Source organism: Oryzias latipes, chromosome 21 (genome assembly GCF_002234675.1).
Source record: "Oryzias latipes chromosome 21, ASM223467v1".
NCBI classification, from domain to species: domain Eukaryota; kingdom Metazoa; phylum Chordata; class Actinopteri; order Beloniformes; family Adrianichthyidae; genus Oryzias; species Oryzias latipes.
In genome coordinates this window covers 7,900,058-7,919,706 of record NC_019879.2, presented here as the reverse complement: position 1 = coordinate 7,919,706, position 19,649 = coordinate 7,900,058, and the positions used below count along the sequence as shown (strand labels likewise).

Sequence of the window (19,649 nt, the reverse complement as noted above, 5' to 3'; positions counted from 1 at the left end):
CTGTGGCAGCGCCACACATTTAAATTTAGGTACTATTTAGAACGATCACTAAACCTATGAAGCATGCTTCTAGCCTGTGAGAGGAAGTCATTGTGCCCTGGAGGACATGCAAATTCCTCATTATTATTATTACTTATTGAAAATAAAAATCATATATTAATTTTTAGACATTTCTATTCTATGATCATTTTTCTCTGTGTGGGTTTTGAATGTTTCTTTGGTCAAAAAAAGTAGTGAATTTATAAATGTCCTGTTCCAATACAGGAGAAGGGTGCCTCCCCTGTGGTCAGCCTGGGCTGCACACTCTGACTGAGCTGCAGCTGATGCATGCACTTTACTATTTTGGTCTTTCTATCGTCATAAAAACGCTTTTTATTTTTAATCACTTCATTTGTTTATTTCTCACCAACTGTCTGATAACAATGGTGCCAGTATGTGACTCATCTAGTCATTTGCTCACTAGAAATACACTAGGTGAGGCCCGCAGGACGCCTGCTTCAAGGCAGAGGGCGCTGGCGATCCCAGAGAATGTGACACCGTGCCTAAAGAATGATAGAATTAGTGGTAGTCAGTTAAGTGCAGCCGTCCAGTTCTTCTTTAATATTGTTTAGAATCATTTTCTAAATGGAGGGTTACGTGTCTAAACTCTGGAATTTGTGGAGACACGTCACTGGCAGTGATCTCCATGGAGACAGAGACTTTGAAAACTGAAGAAAGAAAAGGAACACTTCTACAAACAGGTCATCATGCGTTTCTTCAGAAGCAGCGGTGCATGGACTACATTTATAAGTCAAAGTAAGTCAATAATTCTGGTGATTTCTTTTTAATGTGACAGTTTGTTAACGGAAGAAAAATGTTGAAATGAAAGTTTATAACAAAAAATGTTACTGTTGCCAATTAAATGGTGAATAAGCTACTCTGTAGGGTTCATTTGTTTGTAAAGCTGACTGATGACGTCACTGCCTCCTTTTCTACCACGCAGAAAAGGCCGAGCTGTGAGATTAAAATGTTTTCAATCTTTATGTATGTTGATTGGTACCATTTTAAACTTGAATGAATCCAGACGGACTTTCTTATGTTACAAACCCTCTAGTGGTTGCTTGGTGAACTGACGAGACACCTACTTTTTTTTTTTTTTTATTGTTGTCTTTTTTTGAATAGGCTTCATCCCAGAAGTTAGAAAGGTTGTGTACTTTCCCGAAATAAAAAACAGATTTATTTCTGTTTTTTGAATTACATAGCAACTAAAAAATATGAACGTGTTACAAAAAAGTTTTTGTTTGAGAAATAGTGTTTTAAAAAAAAATGTGTAAAACATAAAATAATCTCTGTAGTCAATAAAAGAGTATTCAATTCCAGAATTTCGCATTTTGACAAAGCTCATATTTGAACTAAACAGCAACAGCAGCCAGTAGCTTTTTAATGAGCATTCATTCATCGCAGACTCTGCTTCAAAGCAGAGCAGATTCTGCTCGAGCTGTTTTACAGATGCTTTTGGAAATGTGAGGTCGTTCTTCTGTGGACGAACGGTTTTGTTTTTGCTCATGACAGCTGCGCGGGCTTGGTTTTTTTCTTTTTTTTTTCATTCTCTCCTGAGTTGTTTTAATAAAGTTGTGCTGCAGGACTAGTGAGAGAAGATTAATGGACGCGCAGGAAGTATGGCAGTTGTGAGAGGATGCAGGACAGAGCGGGCCAGCAGCCATCTGTTCCCTCTCCTTTACAGCTCTCTTAATGGAGAAGCAAACCAAACAACAAGGATCTGAGCCTGCAGACAGACACAACACACACACACACAGGCATGCACACACACCTCTGAGCGCACACAGCTAAACACAAAGCATCACTTCACATGACAGAGATGAGAGGTAGGCTTTTGTCATCGCATTCCCCCTTGTGTGTGTGTAAATGTAGGTTTCCCTTTTTTTTCTCCCTACCTTTTAGCGAAATAAAGTTGGGTGCGAGCCACAGCAGTGAGATTTAGATGAAAGACACAGTCTGGATGGAACGTGATTAAGAGATACATTCTTGAGGCAAAATGGAACTTGGCATTTGTTGAGACAAAACCTAATCAAATTAAAGCAAAACACGACTATTGTTGTTGAGTGTGTTCTCTGTTTTTGTCACGTTTGAAGCGAAACAGTGAACAACAGATATGGGCTTGTGCCTGCTCAGCATCAGCAGCCTGCTGGTTTATTCAGATTTACACACACAGGCACTGACTAATAACGCTCGTGCCCAATGATGCCTAAAGCACTTTATAGAGCTGTCTGGATTATAAAAGATGTTTACTGTGATAGAGCTGAATGGCTCGCTGAAAGAGTATTATTGTTCACAAGTTATTGTTTCAGATTAATTCACTCAGCAAAATTGTTAAATTCCCCATCCAAAAGGCATTTGACCTCCAGTTCATTGTTTTCTTAGTAACGTTTCTTGTAAAGAGGCCGTAAAGGGCTACACATACATAGTTCTTTAAAATTCCTTTGAAATTTTGAGGTTTTTTTGTGAATTAAAAAGTTATTTGTGGCTCAAATTTCAGCGTTTTTCTTTTGGATTTCATAAAAAAAAAAAAAAAACAGAAAAAAGTTTTATATAGCTTCTTTTCCTTTGACCCTTTGTCTCATCAATTAACAATGTTGTATAATTTGATCCATGTTCTACCCTGTAGTTCATCATCATTCCACTAGGGGCAGTAGAGGACTTTTCCTGCTCAGTCCAAAATGGCTGCCTCCGTGACACCCTTATAAACACCGTTGGATTGAAAAGTTTTGCTAATATTTAAACCTTTAAGATTAGAATAACTCTATTGGTATTCATTTCCTTAAATAACTTCTTGCTGTATTAAAGAAAATACTAAATTTGTTGATAACTAATTCTTTCTAATACAGTTACATCATGTTAAAAATGTGTGGATCAAATTTGAAGCAGTGGGTAAATAAGGTGGTCTTGTTCCTGAACAGGCTTGTAAATATTTTTGTATCTTAAACTAAAATTGCTGTGAGCAAAACTTACCAAATGACCCAACATTTCATAACTCATGCTATCTATATCTCATACAAAAAATATATTGCAATTTTTTTGTGCGTTGATGTCATCAGGGTTTCAAAAGCATCTTAAATCCCCCCAAAATGAATTTTGTGTCAATTCTTTGATGTGGTGGGTTTTACAGGGTTAAAGTATTTTCCCCTTAAGTTTTTTTCTCTTAGTAAACTTTTTTTTTTTCATAACTGTACTTTAGCAAAAGTGTTTTAGATTACCCATAAAACATGACAGAGAAAGCCTTAACATAAGGACAAATAGAGGGGAATAAAAGGATACAACACAAGCAAAATAAAAAATTGAAGAAATTTAGATGAAATAGTAAACATTTAATGCAAACATATAGATGAAAAAAGCAACTTAATTTAGGATTAATGATGCACTTTAGTCAGTGGCTGTAACATTTTCTATAGGCGGTAGAATTTGGAAAGATGGCGAATGAGAACAGCAACGTAAAAATGACAAATAAAAGGGTTTCAAGAGTTTTACCATTGATGAATCACTATGAATGAGTTTTGTAAAAATAAGGCTTTCCTCTTGCCATAGCAAGGAAACGGCGTGGATTTTAGTTAAGGTCAGGGTGCTGTCGCATGGACGTAGCAAATATTTTGAGGGGCTCAAGGTCTCCTTTGAAAATATTGCTTTTCTTATTTTTGCAATGCCTAAAGAAGCTTGTATTGACGGTTTCTTAATCTCTCCAAAATTACCTAAATGTGCATCTACTTAAAAGCATAAACATTATTGACATTTTAAAGCATAAATTTAGGCGTTAAATGGCGGGCAAGTCAAGTAGGTCGCAACTGTCCCAACTTGCCCCCTCTCCCTAGTAGCTCCGCCCCTAACTTTAAGAATATTCTTACATTTTTTATTTCTTAGAATACATCTTTGGTTTTGTTGCTGTTTTAAAGTGTTTTTCCAGAGGGTTTTTATTTGAAATGTTTAAATTAACAGAAAAAGGGCTTTTAATTTTTTTTCTCTTCATTATTTTATAGAAATTCTTTCTGCGTTTCTCCTTGACTTTACGCTTTACAAAGCATTTTAGTCTTTCCCATACATGCTTTTATGCTTCTCCTCACTTTTATTAGGAAGCCTGCGCTGAAGCATTTTCTTGCGTGCACATTTTTGAACAAACACAGACCTTGTCGTGTTAAGCAACAACATGAATCGCCTTCCTCTTCCTCGCAGTGAAGACATCTGTACGACATGATGAAGTTTCCTCTCAGAGTATCAGTCCTGTAATTGAGCTGAAGCAGAGCAGACGTGACGTGCACACAGAAGCCCCTCTCCTCCTTTCCGTTCTCGTCTAAGTTTTCTCCCTGTCCCTGCTCTCCATCTCTCCCGACACAGTCATTTCTGTCTTTACATGAACGCCAGCTCAATTAAGTGCATTTACTGTTTGCTGCCATCATATCTCTCTCAGTGCAGACAGAGCTGCACTACAGTGAAGAGAGACACAAGTGGAATCTCATAGCAGTGGCTTCACAAGCTTCCCACTACACCAGGTCTTGAGTGAGAGCATGTCCCGGAGCCACAATGCCTTTTTTTCATTCTTCATTCACCTTGTAAAGTTGCCTCCTTGTTCTGCTCTCCTCCAACACTGCGAGGAAAAGTGAAGTGAGAGTGGATTAAATATTAACACAACCCCACACAGTCCCTGTCGGAGCCGCTATTCCACTTCACATGATACAATTAAAAACATCTCCACACGCATTGAACGACGCGCCATTGAGAACATGCCGCTATCCAGACTTAAAATAAATCGGATCTATGGAGAGCAGGACAAATAGGAGGCCAAGGTTTTCATACAGGCACTTAGCTGAGCAGAAAGTTCGAAACACACACACACACACACTCACACACAAATGAAAGGCCTGCATTATTTATACCTGCTAATGGTGGCTGGCTGTGTGTGTGAAACGGCAACAGGACGAGCCGCTAAAATAGACGCTCAGCTGTAATCAAGGCCAAACATTTCTTCGGTTCTGCCCTGCTCTGCTAAATACAGGGTCAATTGGCATCAGTTCAGTCACATTTGCACAATATGATCTCTTTTTTAATGGAGATTAAGGACGATATAGATGGAAGACTGCCTCTAAATATAAATAAATATGCACTGAAAGGAATACCTCACACGGTTCCTGCAAGACGCTGCCGAGCATCTAGCACCGATAAAAACAATAGCTCATGTGCTTAACCTAGTTTTGTCCACAAAAGGAATCCATTAGCCTCATTGTGCAGCCCTTAAGCTCGGCAGCGCAGGGGGGGACCCGCTGCTGCACAGCTACATCCATGCACATGTGCCTCTCATTTCCTATGGCAGTCCAGAAGTATCCTTCAACATCCTATTGTAAAGTTTACCAGGGGAGAGGTTGGGTGCATTAAAGGGCCCTGAGAGAAACACTAAGTGATGTAAATGCAGGCAGCTGCTAACGCTGTACAGTAAAGGAGACCCAGGTGAAGCTTTATGCTTACTGTATCTATATAACATTATAGGCTCCCTTTCATGTCCTTGTGATCTTTAATGGAAACAATATGAAGAGTAATAGAATGTGGAGGGGTTGCTGATTTCACTAAAACTGAGGCACACATGCTCTTTGCTGTTGATTTGAATTATTTATCACCACTAATATTTTATTTTCATATAAAAATTCAAATTACTGGTATTTTTTAAAGTGTTTTTTTCCCCAGAAAGATCTGTAGGTGGAGCAGAAAAAAGGTGCATTTTGACCCTTTTGTCTAAAGCAACCTTTGGATTTCTTGCTTCCACAACACACACACACACACACAGTGGAAAAACTGAATCTTAAGAATCTTAGCAGACCCCTGTTTCAATTAAAGATTCTCCTATTTTCTGTTTTGCAAAAAAGTAATCTTATTGAAAAAGTTTTTCATTAGCAAAAAATAAAATTCTTTAGGAAAATAAGAATTCTCCAAGGATTTTTTTTTCTAATTTTAACAAAGTCTGACTTATTTCTAGTGTTTTTGCAGTAGGAGCTTCCCACACAAAATGTTTCTTCTTTATAATAGATGTTTATTTTTAATCTCAAATGGGCCTCAATATTGATGAATACATAAGTTACCATTTGGAACTTTTGAAAAAATTTTGATCCCTGCAAAGACAATTAGCCAGCAAGGCTCTAACTAAGGAAACAATTACTGCAGCTCTGATCGGCACTTTATGGTTCACCGAAACACACAGCAAAAAGCGTAAATGATCGTGCTAACAACAAAGAACCAAACATTAAATAAAAATTATCATTTTATTAGAAGCAGTCACTTGAAGTGACATTCTGACCCCTCAGTCAACCTAAAAAAAACTTCAAGCTGTCCTGTGGAGCTGCTAACCAGCCTTTATGCTTCTCACGTTAAATTTCACACTTCTTATCAATTTTAAGTGTTCCCAGTGAACTTTTAATTATGATCATTTTTAGCCAAAAAAAAAACGGAATCGTTTTCAAGGACATAGTTTCTGTCGAGCAGCAGTAGGTCATTAAAATTCACCTCTGAGTTGTGGGTGGAACTCTTGGCAACCCCACCACCACTTCCCATCATCCATGACTCAGGCTCTCTGTTTACATACTCTCCCCGACTTAACATCCATGCAAAAAGAAAAGGTGGAGCTATCAAAATAGTGGCGCCATCCAGCCAAACAGTTTTGATCCAGATGCCAGGTCAGACAAGGAAAACAAAGAAGTTTCGCTTCTGTGTAGAGTTTCCATGTTCTGCTTGTGCATGCGAGGGTTTTCCCTGGGTAGTCTAGTTTCCTCCCACCGTCCCCAAAGACAAAAACCTGTTTAACCCTTGTGCTATCTTAGATGACCCCACCCTTACATTGATGTGTTCTCCCTACCATGACAAAGGTGGATAAAGGTGGAAAGATTTCATGTAATCCATGGACACCAGTGAAGATCACAAATCATTGAAGAGAAAAGGTTCAGAGCACTGTCTAGTGGGTCTAGATGACCCAACTCCCAATGTTAAAGTGTCTAGGATAGCACAAGGGTTAATGAATGAATGGAATTTTTTCATCTGCTCCGGATTCGCAACAATTTGAATAAAGAAATACTCAGAAATGCAGTTTTAAGCTTAATTTTCTTTATATATGTCCTCCATCATTTCAAAAACACCAAAAAACTCAATTTTGTATCAGAGCAGTTCTTTAAAACAATGCACAACTTTTGTGGGTGTAAGGATGGAATCAGGTCTCAGGGGTCTTCAGATGGAAACCATCTCAACATTTGGTCAGTCATGGAGTTTGGCCCACAACACTGAGAAGGCTGGATGTGCATTTCAGTGTCCCAGAAGCCGCACTCCTCCCTGCCTGCACCCAAACCTTCAGCTCTATAAACACGTGGTGCTAATCAGTCAGCAACGAGCAATTGTACTACCAACGACTAGTCAACCCTAAGCCTTGATTGATTAACGCCAGAGATGGAGATGAGAAAATTAAAGTGAATGAAGAGACAGACATGTCCAAGGGCTGGTCTCCATAAGAGCAGAAGAAGCAGCAGAACAGAAAAAAGGTAGAAGGAAGATCCATCACACCATCTAAGACATCAATTACCAAGGAGCAACCCAGCTTAACAAACGCTTCCTTAGAATAAAACAACCCGCCTGTCATCCCTCCTTTCCCCAACAACTCAGTTAAACCACAGAGCCCAGTAAAGACACCAAAACCGAAAAAAAGGGGGGAAAAAAACCAAGTGTGCCTATTAAGCTTTCTTTAAATATGCAAAAACGATATGATTTTACAATGATTACATATTCACTTCCCCAGCTGGCTGCCTTCGAGCGTCTCCATTTGTCATCGACTATTGTGTCCAATTATATGATTAGCTTTGAACACTCCAGCACTTCGAGAGCTCTCGTGTGTTCTGCTGCGCAGAGTGATTCACAAACAAAGTCATTACAACATGTATTCACACATATCAAATAACAAAACAGATGGCCACTGCGCCTGCCGCCTGATTTGTTTTCCACACGAGTGGTAGAAAGAAAAAAAACATTTCTGTGAGCTGCGTTTAATGCTGACTGTTTTTTATTCCCAAAGAAGAGCAGCTGCTTGTCGCGCTGTTAGATCAGCTCCTATGAAAGACAATCTTGTTTTCATTAATTTCTCTACAACAAAGGCCCTTGTTGGGAAGATTTAAAATTGCAGCGGTTAAAGCTTCCGGATAATTCATCACAGAGACTTGACAGGAAACTTAATTGTTTTAAATGCCAGTAGCTGTGAGCAGCATGGCTGGTTTGTCTTTGATGTCTAACAGGTGGGACAGATAGAGGACCCTCTGATGTTTCATTCGACCTTTGACTTTTTTCGGTTATAAATCCACTTGTAGTCCACGAGCCAATAAACCCATCACCATTTGATGGAGTGCAGTTGCCGATATTCCGCGTCAGATGGAGATCTTGTAGTCTGCCTCGTCTTGCTTAGTGTAAATCCACTCCCTCTATTTCCTACAGACGGATCGTATCCTTACCCCGGAATGGTTTCATTCAGTCCAACTTACAGTGGGTGGGTCTAAAGCTACATTCACGCAACGTGCATTCAAGCGTCCACTTTCAATGAAAAGACTGTTTAAAGGTGCGCTTTCGGGCTTCCGCGTTCTAAACTGGTGTTCACGCGTAGCTGTGCTCTTTTTTTTTTTTTAAGACTATTTTCAAAATGAACGGCTGTTGAATGTGCATTGAAAGTTAAGCCAGGTTGAACCAATCAGGAACCCGGATTTGGTGGTGACGTATGAATGGCGTCCACTTGAATAAATTGATCATGGAGGAGAAATTAATCATTGCAGTTTGTGCCCGGTTGGAATTCTTTGACACCAAATAGTTAATATTTCAGAATGAAGCTGTGAAAGAAAAAAGCCTGGAGCCTCTTCTTACTGTAGGTGGCGGAAATGCACTGGTAAACAGTAGGAAAAGTAGAAGAAGCCCCTCCCTGCTTGTCCAGTGTGAACACTATGGGCTAAAAAAGTGTTCAAGATCTCTCTGCTCTGCTTTTGGCTCATAATGATTTAAATGTATTGTGAATTCTGTTGATTTCAGAGAGTTGCTATTTTGTTGTTTTGACGTGAAAGCCTAAAGTTAACTGAGTAGCTCCTCCAGCTATGCTAACTCACATCTCTGCACAACAGGGCAGAGTGATGCGTTTCCTCAGATGGTCATCTGCATTTCTGCAGGTATGAAGGTGTATTCAGACTCTGGTGCAGATGAAACAACATTTCTGGCCCACCTGAAGAATGTTGCTTGTCCTTCTTGCAAGTGAAGCCTGGAGAAATTTACTGCACAAAGCAAAGAGAGGAAGCAGGAGGAGCAGACGTCCAAATGGACAAAAAGCAAAGCACAAATAACTCAAACAAGAGGAGGAGCACGAAAGTTCTTTAAACAAATATGGAGTCAGTAAATGTTTTACTCAAATGAACACAGCAAAAACTGACTCTTAAGCAGAGTAAAAAGACCTTTGTTTGAAGAAAAAATGTCTTGTTTTCAGTCGTGCAAAAATAATAATCTTATTAAATTAGTTTTTTAATAAAAACATAATCTCAGTTTAGACCATTTTCTCCCCCCACTGGCTGATTTTTCTGAAGAAAAGTTTTTGAGCTTTAAGAATTGTTGCAGTTTAATTGACAGATTTTCCTCCCCGCATGCATCTTCAATGTCCTGCAATTTACCATAGACGGAATTTGTCCAATGGAGCCACCAGCGATTGTAATGTGTCTCTTGAAGTTTGGGATTTCTCAAAAGTGTTGTGTGAAAGTGGAGGATACCATTAGCTGTTATGTTTCATTTAAAGCAGGTAGTCCTGACTGGCATGGCGTAAAAGTCTAGTTAGTAAAAAAAACTTATCATAAAAAACATATACATCTTTTTTAAATTGTTAATTTAGCCACTCATATGTAAAATGTATATTTTCTTTTCTGTGTTTAACCTTTTTTATTTTCAATTTTTTTCATAGTTGCTATTAAGAGACCACGTCCTGAACTGGTTATCTGGGTCCATCACTGACATCAAACAGACACAGTTTAACACAGTTTGCAGCTAAAAACTGGTAAATGTTTTCTTCTTTGTGAGTTCTTGTGAAAAACAATTGTTTAAGTTTTTTTTTTTACTCTTTAATTGCTTTTTATTTTTGTCATTTAAGTTCTTTCTTGGTTACTTGTGTTATGTAGAACCTTCTATCATTTAACAGGTTTTCACTGTGTTTGACCGCTGATATTTTTGGAAATGTCACTTTCTCTAAAACGTTGGCTCTGTCTTTACATTCTGAATTTCTCTTTTTTATTTTGGTCACCTGCTGTTTTTACACTTCCTGTCCACGACCAGACACAAACCAGTCTCTTTTATCTCGCATGAGGTCTGTACAGGAAATCAAGACAAGCTTCTGGTCTTTTACAGCCTCTTCGCGCTGATGCATATCTCATTCATCTATGACTCATTACTTGTCTGTTCTTTGAGGAACACATTAAGCTATAAATTGCAGCGTGCACCTGCAGCCAAAGGCCCGAAAATTCCCCAGCACTGAAAATGTTTTCCTTTAAAGGTTAAGGTTGCCATAAATCTTGTAAATAGCTTCTCTGACGTCTCTTGAGCATGTTACTGTAAATGCACTCGAAGCAACTGAATCATTTAACATCTAATCAATACTCTTCACATTTCACCATAAACACACTTTAGCCAGATTCCAGGTGGAAGAAGCTGTTATCGTTTATTGTTAACTAGAAAATACCTGGAAAATGGAGCTGGTATGAAAGGAAGTGAACAAACACACAGAAGCTGAAAGGTGTCGGTTGAAATGTTGGAGCCAAAAACTACCGGGCTGTTCACTTTGGTAAAGTTAACACTGATGTCAAAAAGCGAGTGGGATCTAGCTGTGCCATGCTGCCATCACCTGGTCAGTAGCTTTACAGCATCTTTCTTGGTGTGTTTGCACTGAAAATCAAACCAAACACCAAATGGCAACAACGGTGGTGTTTATGAATCATAACATTTGCACATGTCCTCTCTGTAAACCTCGGAGGCTCCGACTAAAGCGTCAGCCTCTTTGAAGCCCCCCCCGTGTTTCCTGTGCAGGCGGTCAGACCCTCGCCTGGTAACGAGGTTAAGTTTCCGTGTTGTGCATACGGATGTGAGCAGTGTCATTCTGCGCTTTAAAAGGCTCGCCGTGCTTTATTTTCACCTGCACGTGTCACACCTGCTCCACAGACACTTGTGCTTTGGCTGTTATAAGGAAAACTCACAGCTTGAATCTCATGGGCGAGTCAATCAGAGCTGAACACAGATGCTTTTCGCCAAAACAGCAGCACTCCCATACTGTGAGTGTAAATTACACTTGTGAAAAAATAGATTGCTCTTTTTTTTTTTTGGAATCAACCACAAGCGGAATACAGTACTGCCATCTTTAGAGTTTCAGTTTGAGTTTTTTTTCTTTTGGGGGGGGGGGGGGGGGGTTTAGATCATGGCGCTGGTTATGTTGCTCAAGGAGCGGATGCTGCCCGTGTGCGTGTGCCTGCTCTTCCGCCTCACGCTTCGCAGGTAGTTCCTGTACAGAATCACACTGATCACTCTGTCCTGGAACTGCTTTGAGACAATGTAATACAAAATGATGTCCAGAACGGTGCTCAGATTCATCAGGAAGGTGGTGAAGACTGCCCACGTGCTGAAGCCCCCATCCTCAGCGTCCCCCAGCAGACGGAGCACCAGGCACACATGGAAAGGCACGAAGCATACCAGCACCTGGACAATGAGGGTGATGATGATCCGGATGGACTTTTCCTTCACTTTGGGCTTAAGTTTAGAGGTGCGACCGTGGATTAGATTGTCCACGATGGTGACGTAGCAGCCGATCATGATACATGTGGGCACCAGGAAGAAGAAGATGAGCCTGATGAAGTTGACTGAGTTCTCTTGACGCATGTAGATGATGTCCTGCATCTTGATGCATGTGGTAAAGTTAGAGACGCGGTCAGGATCATGGTCTGGGAAGATCAAGGGCACCGTGCTGCCCAGAGTCATGACCCACAGTCCCAGACTCCCCACCACGGCTTTCGGCACATTCCTCAGCTCTTTGCTGTGCTTCGGCTGCACGATGGCCATGTAGCGGTCAGCGCTGATCAAGGCAAACAGCCACAAGGCTATGCAGGGGTAGAAAACGGTGAGGGCCGCAGTGACCCGGCAGAACATGTTTCCAAAAGGCCAGTAGTCCTGGTGGAGGTAAACCATCCTGAAGGGAAGCAGCAGGGTGTAGGTCAAATCCACCACTGCCACGTTAATCATGTGGACAGTCACAGAGTTTTTCTTTTTGGTGGTCAGGGCAAACACCCATAAAGCAGTGAGGTTCACTGTGACTCCGATGACGAAGATGATGCTGTAGAAGACCAGGGCTACTATGCGGTACTCCAGCGGGCCTTGCTCTGGCTTCCCCGGATCTTCAGACATGTTGGAGGAGATCCAACCCACCTTCATCCTGAGAAGACCACAATCTGCTGTTAGGTTCCAGAAAAAATGTACAAATGATGCAAATTTAAGACCCCCTTTGATGAACAAAGTGTTTTTTGTGTTTTTGACATGTTTTTAAGGCTTTTTCTGATGATGGAGGACAGATATCAGGAAAATTAGGCTCAAATTTTTGTGAATCAAAAGTAGAGGGAAAAGGCCATTTGAAGCAAGCCGCAAGCTCCCTGTGCCGCTCTATTCTGATGCATCCACTTGTAGACGACTAGATCTATGTATGTCTCATTTTCCTCATCAGCGCTGGAATCTGGATCTAAACTGTACCGCTGGATAGCTCCAACATTGCGCACCATTTTTGTAGCACCACTAATTTTAGGTTGGGGTTGTGAGGGTCCATAAGCAAGCAAGAGAGAATATAAACTGATAGATTTTGGGAAGTGGGGTTGGGCTTACCTCACACCGACAGCCCTGCTCACAACTCAGAGGCTTATTTTAATTAACTACTGCCGCTCTGCAGAAACTATGTACTAGAAAATGACAAATATGTTTTGACTTTGGCTGAATACGGCAAAATCGTGATAAAAAAGAAAAATTGGGAACACTTTAAATAGATCAAAAGATCTTCAGAGTGGGACTTTGAGCTTCAAATGTCCTATTTTTTGCTTTACTGGATGATTTCCAGCAGTAAAGATGATGTTTTATTTATTACAGACCGAGGTTCCTCTTTCTGTCTGCCACGGTCACAGGTGTTTGTTTCAAATTTAGATTTGACAGTTTACCAGCAGAACAAGTTTCCTAAATTTATTACAATGAAAAAACCTTCAATTTGGTTGACTGGCCTATTTATTAGTCTATAAAAAAAAACAAGAGGAGCTACTGAATATGCTGGAAATCAAACTAAAGTGTATCTAAATCCTCACTGATTTATCTCTGCTTGGCTTTTATCAGTTTGGGTTGGATCTTATGAAACAGCTCTTAGAAAAAGTAGTACACATGAAGTTCATTTTATGAACTATACTTGAGTATAAATCTAGCAAGTTTACTATAGAGACCATTAAATGCAGTAAGTGAATATTTTTTCAGACTAAATAAGAAATTTTAAGTAAACAAAAGATCGTATGTAGAAAGTACACTATACTGCCTCACTTTTAGTCCAGAATAACTTGTACATTGAAAAAAACTACTTTTTGTCACGGGAGTGACTTTGTTTTTCTGTACATTTATGCTTTAATTTGGGAAAATTTGAAATCTTTGTGGGCAAATCTGAACAGCCAAGTTTCCCCAAATCCCATTGGAAGTGAAGGGTTTGGTTAGTTGGAGAGACGTCGGTTTCAACGTATTCAAACGTAAGTTATTTGCTGGATCAACATTTTTAATCAATTAAAAATGAGGTGTTGTGTAAACCATCAGGATTCTACAAATAGAAGCTAAATCTGTGCTTGGGAACCACATTAAATAGATTTGAGGATTACATGGTTGTGGAATGACCTTTGAATCCTCAGAAATGCACGTTCAAGCGAGCACTTTGAATTAAAAGTCTATGGAAATGTGCGCAAATTAGTGTTTTGGGCTTTCCGCGTCACTACGCAAGTTTCTACCATTAAATGTGTGCTGCAAGTTAAACCAGGTTGAACTTTGACCAATCAGGAACTCTGATTTGTTCACTGGAATTTCACTGCTTCAACATTTCGCAGCAAGCCTCTTCCATCTGTAGGTGGCAGACATGCGCCAGTGAACGGTAGAAAAAGGAGAAGCCCTTCCCTGCGTGTCCAGTGTGAACACCATATACTGAAAGCACGTTCAGGAACGCACGTTTAGTACATTTGTGAACGTGCATCGCGTGCCTGGTGTGAACGTAGCATCAAACCACAATGTGGTTGCAGCCTCCATGAATCCAAGTCAAAGACAAAAAAAAGGAAAGATAAACCAACAAATGTTAAAAAATGGTGTCAAATTCTTCCTACATGAAACCTGTCGACAAGTTAGAAACCCTTTTTATAGCAGCTGTGTTGTGATGGCACAACTCCAGAATAAACAGAATATTAAAAACAGAAAAGGTGACATTCAAAAAAATATTTCTTTGGATTTTTGTCCCAAAACAGATCAGCTGTTGTGGGAACATGGGGTGGAGAAAACCAGAACTTACTTAAGTGACAGAGGAACCTCAATTGTCCAAATGTGCAGAATCTAAGAGAAAAACAGGAAAAAAAAACAAGAAAAGCAAAAGTGCTCTTCTTTTAATCTCAGTCAGAGATTTTGCGTTTAAAAAAAGCCACAGATGTAACTTAAATAGCCAGACGTGTCCTTTGAATGTGCTTATTGTGGGAGAGTCTGGCTGTAAAACCACAGCAAAAAGTAAAAATACCAAAAGCAGACACAACAACATTTATTACATTCATGTTCACTTAACCCCTTTTTAACAAAATGTAAACAAAAAAGCAAATGTATTAAAGTAAGGTAATGTTTAGTCACAAATACAGAAGTGAAATTTCTCAGTAGCTCTCTATTGATAGAAGTCATGTGACTTTTGGATAGGACCTTTTAAATACCTTTCATTACATATATTTATAATAAACAAGATACAATATTTAATCCTAAAATCAAATTGACCCTCTCCCCCATAAAAAAATAAAAATAAAATTAAATTGTTGTATAGAATGAAATAAACCTGTGAGGAGACATAATCCTGCTTGATTTGACCTCAAATATGAAGCAGATCAGAAATCTACGGTCAATTTAAGGTTTAACTTACCCCAGAACTCAAACCCACATCTTGACAGGCTAACAGCAGCCGGTTTGTGAAGTGAAAGCGATTTCATGAAGAATATTTAAACTCTTACAGTCAAAACGGGGAAGTGAGTGCTTTCTGAAGTGTGTTAGAAACGGTGGCGAGCTTTGTAAAAGCCCCCATCGCTTCCTGTGTGCTGTGTGTTCCGTCTACTTTTAGATTCCTTCACAGTGTTTGCGTCGTCGAAACAGAAATGGCTCCAGCTTTCCACCGTCTGCAATTACACCCCCTTAAAGAAAATGATGTGCCATTAGAAGTGGGAGTGTGTTTGGCAGGCAGAGAGATGGCAGATTTAGGGCGAGTTATTGATTGGAAAAGTGGGGTCTGTCACAGCACATTAGTTCTCAGGGGAGTAATCCACAGCAGGTTGCTGTGAGAAGCATCTGCTGCAGGAGAGAAGTAATTAAAAACAGGATGTTGAGGCAGTTGCCATATAAACAGGAAATAAGACGGCGGTAATAGACACTTCACGCTGATGCTGTGCGATGGTTTTACACCACACCGACTTAATGGATGCAAAGCGCATACCTCAGGTGAAACGCTCAAGGTCAGTCTGGACCCAAATTGAATACAGATTAATGCGTGTGATTAATGTGTACATGGGCGGCTAACAACCATGAGTTAGGATGTTTGGCTCAAAGAACATGTGCAATAAAAACTTCTTCCCCTCATCTTCCAACTGCTACTTTCCTTTCTCATATAAATCTTTAAAACCAGCCAGCCCCTCCCCCTCAGTCACCCAACTTCCTGTTTCCTGCTCCTCCGCTGCATGACCACCAGAACAGGTCACGCACATTAATACAGCGCTGAATTTGCAGGTGCACCTCCTCTTTGCAGCCCTGTTCATTCAGTCTTGTTGCTGTGAAACTATTATCCATCGCCTCATCCTCTTGATGTGTCTCAAAAATCTCCTACCAGATGGTACTCGCCTCTCATTGCAATATGTTGTTATGACAACAGTCTGCGTGTGATGGTTTCCTTGTTTTGATGTGTGTCATGTGGTCGCCTCAGTGAGTATTCGACTCTACAAACTAGAAAAATGTATTTGTTAGGTCTTGTGTGAAATTAAGGTTGTAGTTAGAGTTTAGGTAATAAAAAACAACACAGTTTCAATGTAAATGCTGGTTTTATGACGTCATATACTGTTAAAATGTAAAACAAATAAGAGATCAAAACTGAAAATCTGATTTTTTTTAATTTAAACTGCAGTGCTCAACTAATAGTTTCTTTTCGATTGTTTTTGTTCCAATTTTTTATTCTACACTGACCTCTGCTGGTCATATTATGTATCACAACAGACTGAATTGTTTTCTTGTTGTTTTTTTTAACTGAGGTGAGTTGCAGAATAAATGCCTTTGAACATTTTATGTGTTGAAAAATCCTTTTAATACCACGTGATGATTTCCATTACTGGATTAGCCTAATAACGCTGTCGTGTGTTTACAAAAATATGTATTTTTAAAAATGCATATTTAAACATTCAGATATTATTTAAATAAGAGTGCAACAATATGTGATGCATTCTTTAAATGTGTTTTTCCCATTTTTAATTCGAAATTTCCTTTAAAGCCACAAATCTAGACTTTAATTGATATATTTAATGACTCTAATGTGACGTATGTGTACTGTGTACATTGCTGCAAAAACATCTATTTATGAGTATAAGTAATTGCAGTGTTAAGATGTTATCTTTTGATTCTAATCAATGTAATAACTGACATCTAAAATGGATTTGATATATCTGTATGTTGGATCTTTTTATTTCAGTGTTCAATTATTTTCTATGCTTGAAATTAATCAAATCAAATCATTTTTACTGCAATGCGACATTTTTCATCTGAAGTTGGCTGTTTGGCTCTTTTCTGTCACTTCTCAACAAGATTGCAAACTTTTACAAGATGCATTATTAATTATCATTAGATAATTGCACTCTATGGTTTATGTAGCAGCCGGCTGCACTTTGAAGCAATATTTTACTATCTATAAATATATTGAATTTTCTAGATGTTTAAATGCTTGAAACTAAAATTTACAGCATTTATCCAATATATTCAGTGATCCTGACACTTTTTTCCCCCAGTGTTTTTGGCCATTACATACTCTTTTTCCTAATCCCACGTTCACACCAGGCATGTTGGGAGGGGCTTCTTCTTTTTCTTCTGTTTACCAGCATATATCCGCCATCCACACTTGGAAGAGGTGGTGGACAGAAGTGGTGCAAATCTCACAAATTACTGTTATTGTGTCCTTGGGCAAGACACTTCACCCTCCCTGCCTCCACTGGTGTGTGAAGGCCTATGAATGTCTCAGTGATGGTCAGAGGGGCCTGGCAGCCACGCCTCTGTCAGTCTTCCCCAGGGGAGCTATGGCTACATCAGGAGACACCATCACCAAGTATGAATGAGGAGTGAATGAACAATGGGCACACTGTAAGCGCTTTGGGTGTCTGGAAAAGCACAGATAAATCCAATCAATTACTATTATTACAAATCCTACTTCAGGCTTTTTCTTTCACAGCTCTATTCTAAAATATGAAAGACTTGGTGTCATAAGTCCGACCGGACACAAACCGAAATTATTAATTGCTTCTTCATGATCCATTATCAAACTATTGGTACTTCCGTGAATTAAAGCGGAGGACATCCATACGTCATTACGAAATCCGAGCCCCTGATTGGTCAAAGTTTGATCTGGTTTAATTTTTAACACACGTTCAATGGCTGCACATTTTGTCCCAATTGGTCGCCAAATCTTGCACTGCATCACGTGAACATGAGAGTTGGAGCGCAGAAGCCTGAAATCTGCATTCACAGGTGTTTACATTGATTTTTTCATTCAAAGTGGATGCCAGAACGCGCGTTGCCATGAGCGGTGTGAACGTAGCTTCAAGAACGTTATCAAATTGAACTCAATGTTTATGAACATTCGTAGAAAAGTACATCATATTTCTGCAATGTTCAGTATTGTTTGGTCCAGACAGCTAACTGACATTCACATAAAGCACAGAAGCTACGGCTGACTGCTTCCACCCTAAATGTCAGAACATATCGGTTTTGTTTCAAGTGGCTCAGCAGATGCAAAATCACTGAGAGGGTTTGACCTGTTTGAACTCTCATGCAAAACTATGGAAGCGATTTTGTAGCATTAATAAAAAGCAAAGTCAAAACCAGAAATGCTTTTTCATTTTCAAAATGAAGCTGCATTTTTTGACTCAAAAATAAAATGAAAAAGCAATCCACCAAAATGCTTTTCCATTTCCTTCCTCAACACAGCTTATTCTGTCACTTAATTAAAATTAAAATTAAAATGGTATTTGACATTTCATTTTCAAAACGTTCCATGGTAAATGTGTAGCATAATTCATTTAGAAATGTTTAATTTGACATTTAAAATGGATTAATAGAAATGCTTTTTAATTTTCAAAATGAAGCTGCATTTTTTGACTCAAAATTAAAAAGAAAAAGCAATACTTCAAAATGCTTTATCATTTCCTTCCTCAACACAGCTTTTTCTGTCACTTAATTAAAATGATAAAGAAAATGGTATTTGACATTTCATTTTAAGAAAGGTCCCTGGTAAATGTGTAGCAAAATTCATTTAGAAATGTCTTATTTGACAATTAAAATGGATTAACAGAAATGCTTTTTAATTTTCAAAATGTAGCTGCATCAAATGCCTCAAAATTCAAATGAAAAAGCAATATTTCAAAATGCTTTTTCATTTTATACTTAAAACCGCTTATTCTGTGTCATAATTAAAACGAAAATGCAAAGAGGGGATTGCATTTGCAATTTCAAATCCACCCTGCAAAACTTGGAGCAATATTCATTTAGAAAAAGCATTAGCAGAGGGGAGGCGGGGCGATGACGTCACTGCTTTCTCCGTGTGTCCGGCCGCTGACACACACACACACGCACCAGGAGCAGACTGTGTTAGCGGCAGAGAAGACGGCTTTGAGTTGGTTGTGAACTTCTGATGGGTTTCCACAGCTTCTCAGGACTACATAGCAGCATGTCCGCCTTCTGCGGTCCTCCTCCTGACGCACCGCGGACAAGCTTTTTTCTGCGGACCGCCAGCTGCCTTCGCAGAGCGGAGCGCGAAGCTCCCGATGATCGCTGAAGGCGGAAATGCTGCTGCGATCTGAGAAACCATCAAATGAATTTGTGTTTCCAGTAGTGTCCAGAACAAAATAAAGACTCATGTAATTTCCACATATTTACACATTTATTTGCAGCTTCGCGCTGAATTTGCTGTTTGATGACAGCTGGAGCCCCATCAACAGATAGCAGATTTCACCGTACTAAACGTTGCTGGTTGGACCAAAAACACTCACTCAGCGCGAAGCTGCAGGAGACTATCTTCATAATGTGCTTTT

The 19,649-nt window shown here is 39.4% G+C and overlaps 1 protein-coding gene across 2 annotated transcripts; it reads right to left on the bottom strand.

Annotated features, from left to right (window-relative positions):
* Positions 1-10,715: 10,715 nt before the first annotated feature.
* Positions 10,716-15,681, bottom strand: gpr18 (G protein-coupled receptor 18). Of its 2 annotated transcripts, XM_004081450.4 has the most exons (3): positions 15,239-15,681; positions 14,633-14,673; positions 10,716-12,499 (listed from the first exon to the last, which is right to left on the bottom strand). In XM_004081450.4, the coding sequence occupies exon 3, from the start codon at positions 12,496-12,498 to the stop codon at positions 11,485-11,487; it is 1,014 nt and encodes a 337-aa protein (XP_004081498.1). In that variant the 5' UTR covers position 12,499; positions 14,633-14,673; positions 15,239-15,681; the 3' UTR covers positions 10,716-11,484. The 2 variants fall into 2 exon arrangements, with proteins under 2 accessions (XP_004081498.1, XP_004081499.1); XM_004081451.4 differs by lacking the exon at positions 14,633-14,673.
* Positions 15,682-19,649: the final 3,968 nt, after the last annotated feature.

What these genes read in the sequence shown, in the direction of transcription:
- gpr18 (XM_004081450.4), bottom strand. Translation starts at nt 12,498, where the DNA reads ATGAAGGTGGGTTGGATCTCCTCCAACATGTCTGAAGATCCGGGGAAG.